The sequence below is a fragment of the Lepidochelys kempii genome, chromosome 10, assembly GCF_965140265.1.
Source record: "Lepidochelys kempii isolate rLepKem1 chromosome 10, rLepKem1.hap2, whole genome shotgun sequence".
NCBI classification, from domain to species: domain Eukaryota; kingdom Metazoa; phylum Chordata; order Testudines; family Cheloniidae; genus Lepidochelys; species Lepidochelys kempii.
The window spans coordinates 65,034,545-65,050,582 of record NC_133265.1 but is presented as its reverse complement, the minus strand read 5'-3'; the positions used below and the strand labels follow the sequence as shown (position 1 = coordinate 65,050,582).

General features: G+C 39.8%; 1 protein-coding gene across 6 annotated transcripts in view; it reads left to right on the top strand.

Annotated features, from left to right (window-relative positions):
* FBN1 (fibrillin 1) overlaps positions 1–16,038 on the top strand; it is a 220,249-nt gene that overhangs the window by 21,044 nt on the left and 183,167 nt on the right. For all 6 annotated transcript variants that reach the window (XM_073303899.1, XM_073303905.1, XM_073303898.1 and 3 more), the window contains exons 3-6: positions 332–414; positions 1,681–1,779; positions 9,092–9,187; positions 11,314–11,409. In XM_073303899.1, the coding sequence (XP_073160000.1) occupies positions 332–414; positions 1,681–1,779; positions 9,092–9,187; positions 11,314–11,409 (374 nt within the window). The remainder of the gene's footprint in view (positions 1–331; positions 415–1,680; positions 1,780–9,091; positions 9,188–11,313; positions 11,410–16,038) is intronic.

Genomic DNA, 16,038 nt, shown 5'->3' with positions numbered 1-16,038 from the left:
CTAAGTTAAATTAACAGTGTCCACATAAATACTCAGTAGCATCTGAGTTACCGGATCTGTTACGTTTTTTCTTTTGCTTTGAGTAGTTTTAATTATATTAATTAATTTCACATGTTTGCAATGTAATCTTTGGCATCACAAGAGGGTAGGCATCCCTAAAGCCAATAACTAGTATAAATACTTCCTGTTAAATAGGCATAGACCACTAGCAACATTTATCCTGAGAGCCGATTCCCATAATGTGTACTGCACTGATTTTATTTTTGACATTTTCAAATCTTGGTTATTAAAATGTATTTTGGAGAAAAACAAGAACCAATTTTTCTTCTAGACCCAATGTGTGTGGATCACGTTACAATGCCTACTGTTGCCCTGGATGGAAAACGCTACCTGGTGGAAATCAGTGCATAGTCCGTAAGTTACTGTCATTGAACATTATGGCCAAGATTTATCTTTTCTCATTGCATTGTGTGCGTGTTTGTCTTGACTGTGCAGAACTGAATTTATTGCTGGTATCAGTTCAGTACCTGCCATACTGCATTTATTTACTATTTTAACGTATGCAAGATAATATAAAACCCCCTCTGAGCTACAGTACAGCATGTATATAGTTGATGTATTGGAAATATTTGGACAAGGGAGTCCCACAGATATGTTCCTCTTGAGTTTGTGGTAAATCCCCTAAACCAAGCGATGTTCAGGCGCTTCAGGAGTTAGGAGCTATGGAATCCGTTCCTTTGTTTCCCCATTTAAACACAAATGCTTTTTCATAATCTAGGAGGGAGACAACACCACATGGCAAAGGAATTTATGCTATGTGTAAGTGCTGGACCTCTTTATACTTTAGTCCTGAAATATACGTAGGGGGTATAAAATATATCTACAACTATAGGTTTCTGTATGTGTATATTTGTGTAAAAGTGTGTCATACCAGCAACAGCTGTCAGAGGTGTTTTGACTGTGGATGACAGAGACCGGGAGAGTAATATCTGAGGTGACAACTACATTGCTGTGTACATCTCTGGTGCAGGCCTGCACTCCCATCAGCCCCATTCTTCACTAGTGATGCAGTAGGCAACACCATGGTCACATGGCTCCTAAGGCGTGTCCCCTTTTGGGCACCTAGTACTACAGGTGGTTCTAATGCCTGACTGTGCCTTGTTCTCAGGGAGCAAGAGTCTGGCTGTCCGCTACAAATAATGGGACTGGCCCCCTTTGCTCTCTGTTCCCACCACAGAATCTGCCTTCTGTGTGCCGAGATTTTGTTTGCAGTGTTGTTGTAACTGTGTTGGTCCTAGGATATTAGAGAGAAAAGGTGAGTGAGAGAATATCATCTATTGCATAAGGAGAGGGCTGGACACTTCAGGGCAGATGGTTTTGGGGAAAATTGGGACTGGGAGTGTGTTGGGGTCACCCTGCAAATAGTAACCAAAGTGGGCAGAAGCCAGGGAGGGGTTCTTGTGCCATAGGCAGGCTTCTGGAGTTAGAGGTGTGACCTGCATGTTTCTCTGCGAGCTATGGGTGTCCAGGTTGGTCCAATTAAAGATATTACCTCACCCACCTTGTCTCTGTAGATATTTTAGTAATTCTACTCTATTTGTGTTGTGAATCAGGTGCCTTTTGTGTTTTTATGGCTTTTTTAAAAAACATATTTTAAAGCCTCTCTTATTTTATTTATAGCAATTTGCAGACATTCCTGTGGGGATGGATTTTGTTCAAGACCGAACATGTGCACATGTCCAAATGGCCAGATAGCACCTTCCTGTGGTTCAAAGTCAAGTAAGTATTTTGCTGTACCTTCTGTTCCTGTTTGCAGTCGATCAAGCTATCAGCAGTCAATAATGTTTCAGACAACTAACCTCTGAATCACTAGAATTGCTTACCACAGCCAAGAAGGCTTAGTCCCCTGTGATGAAAACTGAACAATGACTCAGAAGCTAGCTATGGAAGATACTCCTTTTTGCCAAATTAAAACCAAATTAGTTGTATTAGAAACCATATTGGCTTGCCAGTAGTCACACTAATTCCAACATTTTTTACTTTCTGGAAAATTCCTCTTCTCTACTAAAAATGATGAAGTGGGTCATAGCCCATGAAAGCTTATCCCCAAATAGATTTGTTAGTCTCTAAGGTGCCACAAGGACTCCTCGTTTTTGCTGATACAGACTAACACGGCTACCCCTCTGAAACCTATCTTCTCTGCTAGACACTAGACTTGCACACATCAGCAGCACAAAATGCATCATGATAGACACGTCATTGCAGACAATGGGCCAAATTCTACTCACTTATATAACCCCAGTGAAGTCATATGGGGCATTGGTGGGCCAGATTCTGTTCTTATTTAGCTGGGTAATCCTACTGATTTCAGAGGGATTAACCAGGTGTAACAGAAAACAGAATGTGGCCATTTCCATTTAAATGCAATCAGCAGTCAGGCTCGGTGTCCACCTTCTGGGGCTGATCCTGAAGACCATATTCAGGTAAAAGTTACATGGTTGTCACGAGTGTCTAAACCCGAAGTCAAAGGGAGCTATGTCTGACTGAGGTCTGCAATATTATCTTGCCTGTTTGTGTTACAATACGTTGAGTCTCCACTTTGTGGATATCTCTTCAGGATCCTCAGTGGGGGTTTTCAGGTTGGCACCTCTTCTTTCCTTTTGTTTTTAGAGGTGTAAGAGCTTTAATATTAGCTGAGCATTTCTGTCTGTGGTTTTAACATTTTTTTTCACATAGTAGCAGTAAAAGAAAATGTGGAATGTGAGTGAGGGACGTATTATAATAGCAAATGTTGTTCTTAATGGATCAAGCTCCCAAGTCCTTATTTTGGATTCTGTCATTCCTAGCAGAGAGCCCTGAGGGATGGTCTGGTGCCACACAGTCCCAGAAGAGCTCTGGGAGGAATTCTACCTCAAGGAGGAAGAATTTTTCTTTTGAGGTGCCCATTGCTCAGGGGGAATGTGCTTGCTACTGCCTCCCTGCATAGGGTGCATGGTACTGCCCTAACTATGTGCATTGGCCCCCTTTGAGATGCACCAAGGAAGTCGTCTTTGAGTCTGTTTTATGTTCCTACATCTGTGTAAGAGCCAGGCACGATCTGGCCCTTAGCACTTGCTCCACCCTTACTTGGGCAACATTGACTTCAGTGGAAGTTTCTTCTGAGTCATGAATTAAAAAATTATGAGTAAAGACTTGGATTTGACCTAGTATTTTTTTTTCTGCTCTGTCCTGCCATTTATTTCAGCAAAAACTCCCAATGGCTTTCATGGGAGTTCCATGCATGGCTAAAGGAGGCCGGAGATTCTGCTGCAGTTTTGAGTAAAGTAACAGTTAGGACCAATACTGTTCTGTTGTCAAGTGATTTCCTGTTATATCTTAGGGTATTATACTAATCACTGTTTTTAATCAGTGCTGACAATTTTTCCCTTATACTGTTACTTAGATTTTGGCTGTTTTAACATTGTGGATTTCCTATATACATTATAAAACACTAACTTTACATGCAGTTTGTGTTTAAAAAAAATCACTCAGAACTTGTTTAAATGGGACAGTAGTTTTAGGCACACTTTTGGAGGTCACACTGTTTTTAATCAGTAAAGCAAACCAGCGTTTAAAATAAAAAGTGACTGAGTTATGTTAATTAGAATACAGGCTACTGCCTAGATGAGCTTTTATGTAGTAATTTTTATCACCAAGCACTTCAACTGCACAAGAAAGTAGACTTTGTGTGAATGGTTAGCACAGTTGGCATCATAGACAGATTCCATGAATAGACAATAGACCACAATAGCTTGGAGCTGCCATTAAGAAACAAAGGAAATGTGACATTAAAAAACCTGTTTAACATTAAAGGGATATTGTCAACTGAAATCTGGCTCCAGATTAAAATTTTGTCAAAACAAGCTTTTATAAAACCAAAGACAAATGGAAATGTTCTTCAAATGATGCTAATAAATATAAATTCTGATTTAAAACAATTGTTTTTAAACCAATAGTCTGTGCCCTGCAATTTTTGAAACCCAAATACTGCAGATTAAGAAGCTGAAACTTAACCATATAAAGAACAGTGAAACAAACTTCGTTGGTTTTCACTGTCCCACCTGAGAGACATACAAAAGGAAACAAGCAGTGTCAAGCATGTTGTATTTTAAACATTGACTTCTCACAGTGTAGGGTTGGATAGTGCAAACCTTACCACTGGTGAGTACTCACTCATATGAGTGGTCTTGTTGACTTCAGTGAGACATCTTGTATGAGTCAGTACTCACCAACCTAAGTAATGAATGCACAAGCTAGCCCTTAAAGTGCCATTATTAATATGGGCAAAAAAAAATTATTTGTTCACAACATGAGTTTGATTCAACAATATATAAGGTTGTGACAGACCTAAGGAGGAGTGAAAATTCAAAGTTAAGACTGATGTTCCATCCATAATACATCCTGTGGGGGTGGGATAGGGTGTACAGTATGGGGAATTGATCAGCCTTGATGTTGATCAGTTGGAATCATGCATCCCGGGCCCTCAAAAGTTCTGGAAAGAAATTGTATTTACAGAAGTCAACTTTCCTTTAAAAGCTAACAGTGTTTGGGCCCCACTTATGGGAGGACTATAGAGCAGTCCTGTGGATTACCATTTGGTGGGTCTTAGAGTTACTCCTCTTATTTACCTCAGGACTCTTCAGGTCAGGTTTGATGTCTGCGGAAGAAATGTGTGAACCACACAGGTTTCCACGTGTATGAATTTTATTAACTGAACTAAACTATGCAAAAACATAAAATAAGTACAAACAAATAAAATTTAAAGGAAGGAGGTTAATATCAAATTACTCTAATGATCATGTTGATTAAATCATATCAAATAAACCAACAGTTCTCTCTGAGCTCTACATAAACAAGACTGCTGCCTTCCCAAATTATTATCAGTCCCCTAAATAGCAAGCATTCTCAATCTCAGTGGATACATTCATGTCCTAGTCACACAGCTGATACAGGGAGCTCCCAAGCTGAAGTTAATGCTCTGGTGCCAGTTAAGGCAGCCTGCCCAAATAATTACTCTACTAAGAAGACTGGAAAAGAAAAGCAAACCAAAAAGGTTGCTGTTTATGCAGGATGGTTGGGGTTGTCCCAATTCTTTTTTGGTTTAATTCAGCTTTAGGAAGCTGGTACATGGTTGAAAAGATTAGCTGGTGGTTTTCTTGGCTTAGATGTTTTAATTTCAACAGACTTGCTGACTTACTAGAGGTTCCTTCCTTGTAAACGTCAAATCTCCAGTGTTTCGTGCTGCTGGACTCCTGCCCCTTGGTGGCTAGCTAGGAGGACGTAGGAAACACTGGCTTCTTGGTCAGTCATAGTGGCATTCATGTCTCGAGGCCAGCAGCTAATGGCAGCAGCCATTGCAGTCAAGCAAGCTAACAAGCAAAGGCTTTTCTTTGGTATTTTAAGATGTTGACCTGTCTGGTTCCTCTCTCTTGGAACATCTCCTCAGGATCTCTTGGTGAATTGGAATGGGGGATTCTGAGGTCAGTGACATCACCCAATGGGATTTAATTGTCACCTTTCTGTAAATGGAAGAACTTCCTCCTTTTGCGTAATTTTGGGCTTGGAGAATTCTCCGATTCAGAAATGTTTCCAGTCAGTCAGCAGGTCTGTAGGTGTTTGAGATTGTCTGAGGTCATGGGTCAGTCCATAGACATTATCGCAACCATCCCACAAAAGCCCTGACTAAAATGTAATTTAAAAATGCAAGGCAAGCAGAAAGAATTCTATTGACTTCAGTGGACTTTGGGTCAGGACTCTGACTCCAGGTCCTTGTTCAAACCAAACAGAACCTCCCAAAGCTCATGCCTTTCTTCTTTTTCCTGCCATCAGGGAGACGCTCTCTCATCTTAAATTTTTAATGTTTCGAAGGCTTTTGGGGTCATCACAACTTTCCTACCATGCATGCAGAGAGGTAGAGTGCACCTTCTTTCATGATCAGTGGGTTTAGTGTCCACCGCCTAACTCTAGTCTTCTGAGTCAGTCACGCCGCAAAAAAAGCATGCTTAGGATGTACACGTCTTTTGCATTTGGGTTGCCATGAAGGTCTCATTTCACATTTACAGCTGCTGTTTGGAACTCTTCTATACAATACCTGGGCTAGAATGGAAATGTTCTTTCTTGTCACGGAATTCTATAAAAATAACCACTAATATTTTTACTGAAATCCCTGTACTTGATCCTACAAAGTGCCCCTTTCCAGAGATATTGATCCTACTGCTGCTTTTACTCTTAACATCAAAACTGAAGACCTTTATGTTTCCCTGCTTGGAATCATTGACTGGACAATGCGTGTTATCTTGTTACTGCTTAAACATCTTTTGAATGTGTCATGAGCTATATTGGTATGATGATATGCTATGGAAACTCAGTGTGAAGCCAAATCCTGAAATTCTTACTCGTATTCACTGAAAATTTAGTTAGAACTTCAGGATTTGTTACTTTTGAATGTGCTGCCCATTTTTTCCATTTGTGTAGCAATTTTAAGATTACGTATGCATTGTTTTGAGTGTTAATTGTCAGCACAATCTGCAGATTTATAAGGCCCTTTTCCTGCAGCTACTCCTGTTTGAAGTCCATGGCAGCTCTGAGTGTAAATGGATTGATTTTCAGAATTGGGCCTGAAAGAACAACCATTTTGGGTTTTTTAACCATCTCCTGTGCAATCTAAGACATGGCAAAGCCATGTGTACTAGCTCACCAGTCCCATGTAATTCCTGTATTTTTTTTTTTTTTGATTCTGCAATTTTGGGGCCAGATTCTTCGCTCCCAGCTAGAATAACACAGCTGAACATGAAGAAATTGCTGGTGTAACCAAGGGGAGTGTCTGGCTCTTTATTAGTATGCTGGTTTTCAAAATTTCAATCATAGACCCGAACTCTGGACAGGCTATGCATGTGTTTCTATACATCTTTGGAAGGTTAATGTTTTAGAATATTCAGTATGGTTTCTTACTGGTGTTTGTCAAAAGAGGATCCAAAGTCAGTGTTTAGATTCCCTGTTGTATGTCACTGGTTCTGCTGTATAGCACTAGGGGAGACAGCTCACTGACTTGAAAGAGCCATTTTAGTAATGATGACTGTATGTACCACCAAACTCCCATGCATTAAAAAGTAGAGAGGAATATTTTACTTTGGAAGAGTGCCTTTGAGAAGTAAGACAAATGATGGAAACTATTTTTTTTCAGAATTCTATGTAAAACCATCCCTTTTCCCAAAATGGGGAAATATCATTTTGCTTTCAACTTGAACAAATAATATAAAACTTAGCAGTTAAGCTACTGTTAACCTTTTTATCTCAGATGTAGTTCAAAGTATTTAAATGGCTTTGGTACTCATGTGGGAATGTAAATTAGCTTTTGGCTTGGTTTGCTCTAATTGAAATCAGTTTGTGGTTTTTAAGTTCCTACCCTGCTTGACAGATGATATCATTTCCTATGCTTTTTCTAATCCCCTCTGTTTTTCTAAGATTGTATAAAGCTAAGTTGAACTACACATTTTAAAGTAACTATACACCTTTTTCTGACCTACTTAGGATGCTGTCCAAAAACCTTCACTTAGACACTTACTCTGAATATTTTCAGATATTTTCACTTTTTGTTGAGGAATGTTGTTACTATTTTTGTTGCCTAAAGTACTTCCATAGCAAAGCAAAGATGTATCACAACTATTAGAAACATGGGAAATATAAATTCTAGTTTTAACCTCATTCAATTTAAACATTAACAGTCTGTGTTTATATTGATGGATCTATTATAGAGTGGTAGTATGTACCAGTGGCAACAATAGCTACAAGTATTATTTCTCCTTAAAAACAACAAAAACCCAACAACCATCTCACTTGCATCTTTGTGGAGCTTAAATTGCCAAGGGGTCTAAGGAGCTTTGCTGCAGCAAACTTTCAGTGGTGATTTGCCATCTGTCAGTAACATGCAGTGGTTGCTTGCGCAGTCTCTTTTCCTCAGTCCTTCTGAGCATTTCAGACAACGTAGTAGGTATCCTGTGCTCTGTGCCAATCTACCAAAACATTAATCTGACAGTAATCCTATCTGGGGAGGAGCCTTTCATGTGGTTCCTGTTAAGAAGGAAACCATTTCCTGGCTACATATGCAGAATGTCTGCCTCAATTGGAATCTATTAGACAGTGGGAACTGTGAGGAGAATGAAATCACAAGGTCTCTCCGCTTCCATGCAAATGAAGTGCCTGATATTTAAGTGGTTCCTGACATCTTAGTTGAATAACATATTTGTCCTTATTATCATAAAAGCGTAGTGCAGGCTTTTCAGCTTTATTGGCATAAGAGGTAGATTGCATGTTAACCATTTGTAAATGGCAAATGCGTAGGTTTCGGGGAGCATGAAATACAGCTACCCTTCCTTTGTTAACAGATGGGGGAGCACTTCCCCCTTCTCTGGCCTTGGGGAGCACTGCTGCCCTAAACTCCTCCTCCACACCACACCCCCCAGCACATCAACCATCAGCACCTTTGTCTGGTGATGTAAAGACCCTACATCGACAAGTCAGAGAATTTGCACTGCAGTTCCACCTTCTCCCACTAGAGGGCCTAATGTTGCAGGTCCCCTTCCTGGTCTGCATGTGTTAACAGGAGCAGGGGTCTTGCTGGCTCCCCACATGAGCCTGTTCCTCCATTGCGCTGATGCTAAGCACTGATGCTACTGCCTGGTAGTGTCTGCCAACATCTTTGCTTTCCCTTTTCTGCTGGCTTAGTTTCACCACTGTAAACTGGGGCTGTATCCTGTAGCCCTCACTTGTGTGTGAAATTCTAGTTAGTTCAATGAATAGGAGCTGGAGATTGTACCCTCGTTTGTTTCTGGCAGTGTTTTGAGTCCCTTAATACTGAAACTTAATATTGTTTTCTCTTCCACTTTCTACATACCAGAGACCTAATCCTAAAGGATGCTAAGCACCCTCTATTTCTAATGACGCCCTTGATGCTCAGCTCTTCACAGAATGAAACCCTAAAATAATCATTGAGCCATTTAGCTATTCCTGACTATTTTGCTAACTTGTGAAAAATTATTATTTTTCTTTCAAGTACAACACTGCAACATCAGGTGTATGAATGGAGGTAGCTGCAGTGATGACCATTGTCTCTGCCAGAAAGGATATACAGGAACACATTGTGGACAGCGTAAGTAACCAATATTTACATATGTAGACTGTAAAGGTACACAATATTGAGAGAGACTGATCAGTCACAATTCAAATCTAACTCTCTGCTTACACTGGACTCGCTCTTGGTGAACTACAGTGGAATTTTACAGGAACACACGTGACTTTGAATTAAGTGCCAAGTGAATTCTTTCTGATCAGAACTATTAAAATAAACATCAAATAAATTCATAATAATTGGATATAACCTGATCCTTACGCTAGCAAAATTCGCATTGGCCTCCAGGGGTTTACACATTGCAGCAGTAGGCCCTAAATTTCAGTATTATCAGGGGATTCAGTTTCCATACAGTAGAGTTTCTCAAGGATTTTTTTAATATAGTAACTTTATGTAATATGTGTATTTTTAAATATAAAATTACGTAGTGTACCTGATAACCAGATTGTTCATTTTGGCATTAGTTAAGGTTGCTTGACATAGTTACTCTCCTTGACCAACATATTTTGCATTGAATTACATATCTCTTCTTAGCTGTTGTGTTCAGACTGGAGCTATACTAACTAGGCAATACAAATGACTGGGAATGCCTTTAATGTAAGTGCTGCTCTGTTAAAGAAGTGCATAATTGATCTAGGCAGCCCTATGTGAGATCTCGGTAATGGATGACAAGAGTCCTTTGCTTCTTTTAGACAGGATATTTGCTAGGTTTAGTGAGATCCTGTATAAACCCACCTCTTCTCCTCTGTAACAACCAGGAACATTGCAGTCGTGGGAGAGTCTCCACCAGCATTTCAGACTCCACTGTTTGAAGAGTACCAAAGGCTGATGCTAATTGTGTCTTTCCCATCAGGGCTGCAACAGTTCTAATAAACTCAAAGATCACTTTTGAATCCAGTGCTGTCATGTTGCTTTAGTCCTACAAAGAAAATTTATTCAAATACAGACAAAAACATTTCTTCCTTGGGTAAGAACTAGTGGGGCCAGAATTTCATCATAGGAATTTGAAGGGGAGGGAGAACTTTGTTATGAATGAGTTGGTGTAATCAATGTGTGTGGTTTGGATGTGAAATAGCAAGTAGGTAAGGGAAGACAGTCTTGCAAAGTGTGTTTATAGATGTTTCCTTCAGTAGAGTCAGGGTCACTAAGACAGATATTGCTTAAACAGAGTCACCTCAGAGAGCAAACCCTGTGGGGCTGCTCCATTTGGAAGAGATCAGTTGCCTTTTCAATTGGTACTGCGAAAATTGGTACTGGTAAAATCCAGTAGGTTTGTTTCATGTGAATATTACATTTACTGAATTATCTTTGACAACTGGAACTATGCTTTTGGACTTTCATGTCAGGAGAAGTGGGTTCTATATCTCATGACATGTCATATGAGGCTGCAAGACCTGGTGTTCCTCTGTTTGGATCCAAACAATGAAACATGAATAGCTGATATCTTTTTTTGACTATCCTGTCTGATACCATGATTTACTGGTTGTCGACAAGAAACCCTGGGACATTTAATCATATTTCTGATAGGTCTGAGTGAACAAATCAGTCTGTTAATTTGTTCCTGGACTATACAAAGGCATGGACAGAACTTGGAGGATTTGGAGATAATGTGTTTTCCCAGCCCTAATCTGTTTACTCTCTAGTAATTAAACGTTACTTAAATTAATGCCGAATGTAAAGGGATGTTTGAAACTAGCACAATTCGAAAAGGAGTACTTGTGGCACCTTAGAGACTAACCAATTTATTTGAGCATGAGCTTAAATTGGTTAGTCTCTAAGGTGCCACAAGTACTCCTTTTCTTTTTGCGAATACAGACTAACACGGCTGTTACTCTGAAACCTAGCACAATTAGACTGTACCATACAGGGGAAACACCAGAAGCCCAGAGGGATTTTGATTTTTAAGGTGTTTGCAATATATGCCCTTGGGAAAATTAATATTCTTCACTCAGTTTAGTCTGTGAAGTTGTGTAAAAACTGAAATTTAGACTTACAGGATCTATTTTTCAATTACTTTTTATCTAAATTAAAGTAAAATATCCATTCTCATTGGAGTCCCCGTTTTCACCATTTTTCCCGAAGCTGGTAAAATGTCTATTATGAAAGTATGTCAATTAAGATTATTTTTTGCTCCCCTTCACTTGCAGCTGTCTGTGAAAATGGGTGCCTTAATGGAGGGAGATGTGTGGCTCCAAACCGATGTGCTTGTACATATGGCTTCACTGGACCTCAGTGTGAAAGAGGTATGTGCTCTAGATCACGAACACTGGTGTATGTGTTCGCATTCTAGTGAAACTGGTTTAATGGTTATTTATTATAATTGTAATTTGAGAATACTGATGATGTGACACAACTTAGACTGTAGAATTTTATTATTGACAATGATTAATGTAAATAAGATTCTTCTTGAAGAATAGTATGCAAATTCTTTATTGAAAGCAAAACTTCAGTCCGAGAGAATTGTGAAGGTTTTATATGCATTCATGCAAAATTATGGAATAAGACTAGTTTATGGATGTAATCTCTGAGGATGGATGATCTATTGATGGATAGAATCCTTACCTTTTGTATAGGACTAACAGTTCAATCTCTTATTTTCTTAACTTTCCATTCTATGTACCTGGTTGATGGCATGGTCCTATAGTCCCTATGCAGCCCAATGATAGATTTTTGCAAGTCTTATTTTATTTTTCTGTTGCAAAGCTCCCCACTTAATTACTGTTGCAGGGGATGTAGAGATGTCACATTTCCCCCACAACTGAATGAGACTTATTTTAACTTTTAGACTGAAAATAAATATTCAGTGTTATAGAAATATGTAAGTTTGATTTTAAAAATAGGACCCAGAACAAAAGACATATGAAATTAATTAAGGCATATGTTTTGTTCCATTTGTGATGCTCATGAAAACATCTAGATCCAAGAGCTGTCAAATGAAAGCATCAAGACATATTTTTACATAAGCGTTAGCTCTGTGTTTAAATTATGAGAATAGCTCTGTTATTTTCAGATCAATCACACTGATGTATTTAATTAACGATGATAAGCAGCATCCTGACTCTTTTTATGCTTTGTTTTTTGGCAAGATTTACTCAGTTCTTTACATCTTATATGAATTTGTTGTTACCGATTTGAAACTTTTTGCTTAAGAATATCCATAGCAACAAACACAGCTGTTTCAGAGGAAAACACAGCCATACCAACTGCCTTATCTGCTATACTGGGTTGTTTCAAGGAAATTAAATCAGTTTAATGGCTCACTGGAGACAGAGGCCAGGCATCATTGTTTTATTGTAATCCTCATGTTGAACTCTTTGTAGTCTTGAAAATAACGTTTGTTTAAATTTGATTAAATGGTCTATTAATTTGCTGCTTTTGAAAATTCATCTAGATCACCCATAAGTTAGAAGTTATTATACGCTCGATAATATTAAAGAAACACGTATTATAGGTATTACAGAGCTCATTTTGGGCCTGACCCTGAGAGATATTGATCATCCAAAACTCCCCTAGACATCAATGAATGTTCTGGGTGTTTGAACCTTCAAGTTTGGGCCCTTGAATTGTGGCTGGCTCTCCTATACAGGCAGAATAGGTGGTTACCTAAAGGCTAAAGCAGCTGTGTATTAGAGGCGGCAAAATATATGGTTGTTTATTCTGTCTTTGGTTACGAGGTGGGAAGTAGTAGGTATTTCCTACTTTGCTTAGGGGGAGAGAGAGAACTACAATTGGCATTAAGAAAAGTCTTGCATACAGTTCTCTTGGGTATGGTTTTGCTCTTATGATCAAAGCTGCTGGTGAAATATTTCTGCACACTGTGGGGTGCACCATATAAATCCTCTGTTTGGTTTTTTGCCATCAATATTTTAAACTGGAGATTTCTGGAGGTTTTTTTTAGGGAGAATGATACTGATATTAAAGAAGCTATAGTGTCTGATTCTGTGGGGAGTCTACAATGTATGCATCTTGCATTTTCCCATGGCACCCTCTGCATGTACACTACACGAGCTTAAATTCTACCCGAGCTTAGAGGTGTAACTTGAATCCCCTTACACATCAAATCTGAATTTGACCCACTGAGTGTGAAGGAATCTAGGTTGGTGCAGATGGCCAAGAGGCTATAAGACACAAGTGTAGCAAGAAAAACAACTAACAGCTGGAAGATATATGAATATGTAGGCTAAAGAAGGAGTGCCCTTCTCTAATTTACTCTTTCTTATGCCTTCTTCCAGCTCCTCAGAGTATTAATTATGTGCCACTGTAAACTCCATAAATGGCTGTATAACCATGTTTAGCTGCTTCTTGACATATAACCCACAGCATCTTACTTACCACCTCTGCATTTGACCATTACCATTGTGGTCTAGATTTTCAAACTTAATGTGCACAAATAGGGTTTGCACAGGTCCTGATCTGTGCTTGTGCAATGGGCAGTTCCTGCAATTACTTGGATAAATTGGCCCTGTATGTCATGTGGGGATGGTACAGATTATAGGTGCCGTTCAAGTGAGGTGGGGAGGAGTGTGAGGAGTCAAAAAGCGCTAAAGGATCTGAGATTAAAGATTCCTAAATCTGAAGGAAATAAAATAGTCTTAGTGTTTGCATTATACTCAGGAGTACTGAACATTACTCGACAGGGACTATTCATAGAGCCTTGCAGACAGAGCTTGTTACTGCAGCCACTGAGATCAAGCTTTGCTTTTGGTGAGGCTCCGCCCAGTGCAGGATCTGAGGAGGGAGAGAACAGTGGTGGCTGTATGCCACCTTTATGTCCCCTGCTCCTGGGGCTGCCAGGGGCCAGTTTAATTCCCAGCACGTGTTAGAGCAGTGGTCGGCTGCTCAAGTGTGTGTCTAGCATTAACAGCTTGCAAACCATTACACCAGGTGGGGGTTGTTGGAGCCAAGCAAGGTTCTGGCTATGCCCCACGTTCCCAGCCACACTCCCTATATAAGGATGAAAGAGGGGCCAGAGAGCTGGCTAAGCCAACCTTTATGCCATTGTGGAATCTTGGGCAAGCAACTGAGCCACCTCCACGCTACTTGGTGCCAGTGGACTGGAGCAAAGCAGCCGCAGCATGGGTCAGGGCCTGGCCTGGTATCTTCAATCTGTATGCCTTTTCCATCAGGCATTTTCTTAGCATATGTGTTTGATTCCATAATTATCAGAAAAAAGAGAGAATGGTGATTAACACACCCTAATTGTTCTTGGTGGTGATTATTGCAAAGCTGAGGCCAAATGATATGGCCCACTGGGGATCTTCGAAGTTTGACTTCTTTCATACATGCTGCATGTATTTCATCCCTGCAGCCTCTGTACCTAACTGAGCTAATATATTCCTGTCCACCAGAAAGGGCGGGGTTCCAGATCCCTGAGTCAGACTACCTCATCAGAAAAACTCCACTCTGAAGGGAGCGTTTTGAGTATAAGCTAATGCCGACCTTAGCTGGAATAACTTGCCTTGTTCACCATCTGCACCTGTGTTGTCGCTAGGGATTTGTCTGGCACTCTGGCTGCATGTGATTTTACACATCTGTCAGTTGAATCAGAGATCCAAATGCACACTCTCGCATCAGGAACATGATGTAGATTTTTGACTCTCCCTGGAGGACTTATTAGATGTATATGGATGGATGTGATCCAATGAGTGGATTACAGTGAAATGCATATTGTGTAAAGTAAAACAGTATCTATTTTTTTCCGACCAAACCTGACATGTCAAAGGGGAAGCACCTTTATCTAAGCATGAGTAAAATGAGAACTACATGTGGCGGCATTCTTTTAAAACTTCTCAATTTTGGAGTGAGCAAAATAGACCCAGTTTTCTTGTTTGACAGTACCATTTCTAGCTAAACGGAATGGGAGATGGAGTTGCCGGGTTTTGTGGTATGTGCCTTGCACATCATACATGTGTGGCTGTGGTTTGACTTCTGGGTTGTGCCAATGGTCTAGATCATGTATTATGGCTCCAAATTATACAGTGCTTCTGTCTACAAACATTAATCATTACAGTCAAAAAGCATGTTTGTGGCATGCCTTTTAGTTCATGTATGTCACAAGCCAAAGAATCCTGCAACCCTTACTACATGATGTTGCCGTGTATAGCATTCTTATACAGTGTATTGTTGAACAATTAATACATTGTTTGGAAGCATCCTAATAATCTGAGGTGGAAAACTATGAAAAGGCTCTATTGTTGTAGCAAAGATTGTGTCTGTTTTTTAGATCCCGAGGTATGCAACGTGGTCTTGCCCCTAATATTATGCTGTTTTAAATAGAATTTCTGTTACATATATTTTGGTCCATATATGTAACCTGAGACAAGCTGGATTAATGTTATCTGAGTAAAATGCTGGCCATGTGCTTGCTAAATGAAGATCTACAAGCCCTTCCCAGAGGCCAGCTCCTTCAAGCACCGAGCCAAGCAAATCAAAGGGCCTATTACAATAGAAATCCTGTTGCCATGATAGCGCAGTGAGATCTGCCGAAATCTGTGGCGTGAGTACTTTTGACTTGGAAGGGGCAGCATCTGGCCCTGGATGATTAGAGCATACAAATTACATTTTGTATGGATCAGTGGAAGCCTTCCTGACATAAAATACTATAAACAAGGCCAAAAGGAATGTTGTTTACTTACTACTTTGCTGGAGATCTTCAGCACATTGTGGGAGGGTATGTTATGCCACCAATGACGTATATTCTCTTAGAGACTGATTTATTTGATGGCTATGGCATGATTGCATTAGTCATATACCTGTATCGATAACTCCTAAGCTGTTGAGTACAGTATTTGGCTCCTTTCCAGAGCAGGGGAAGCCTACTGGGCGTAGTGCCAAGTATATGCAGATGCATCATTATGAATAAAACTGACTTG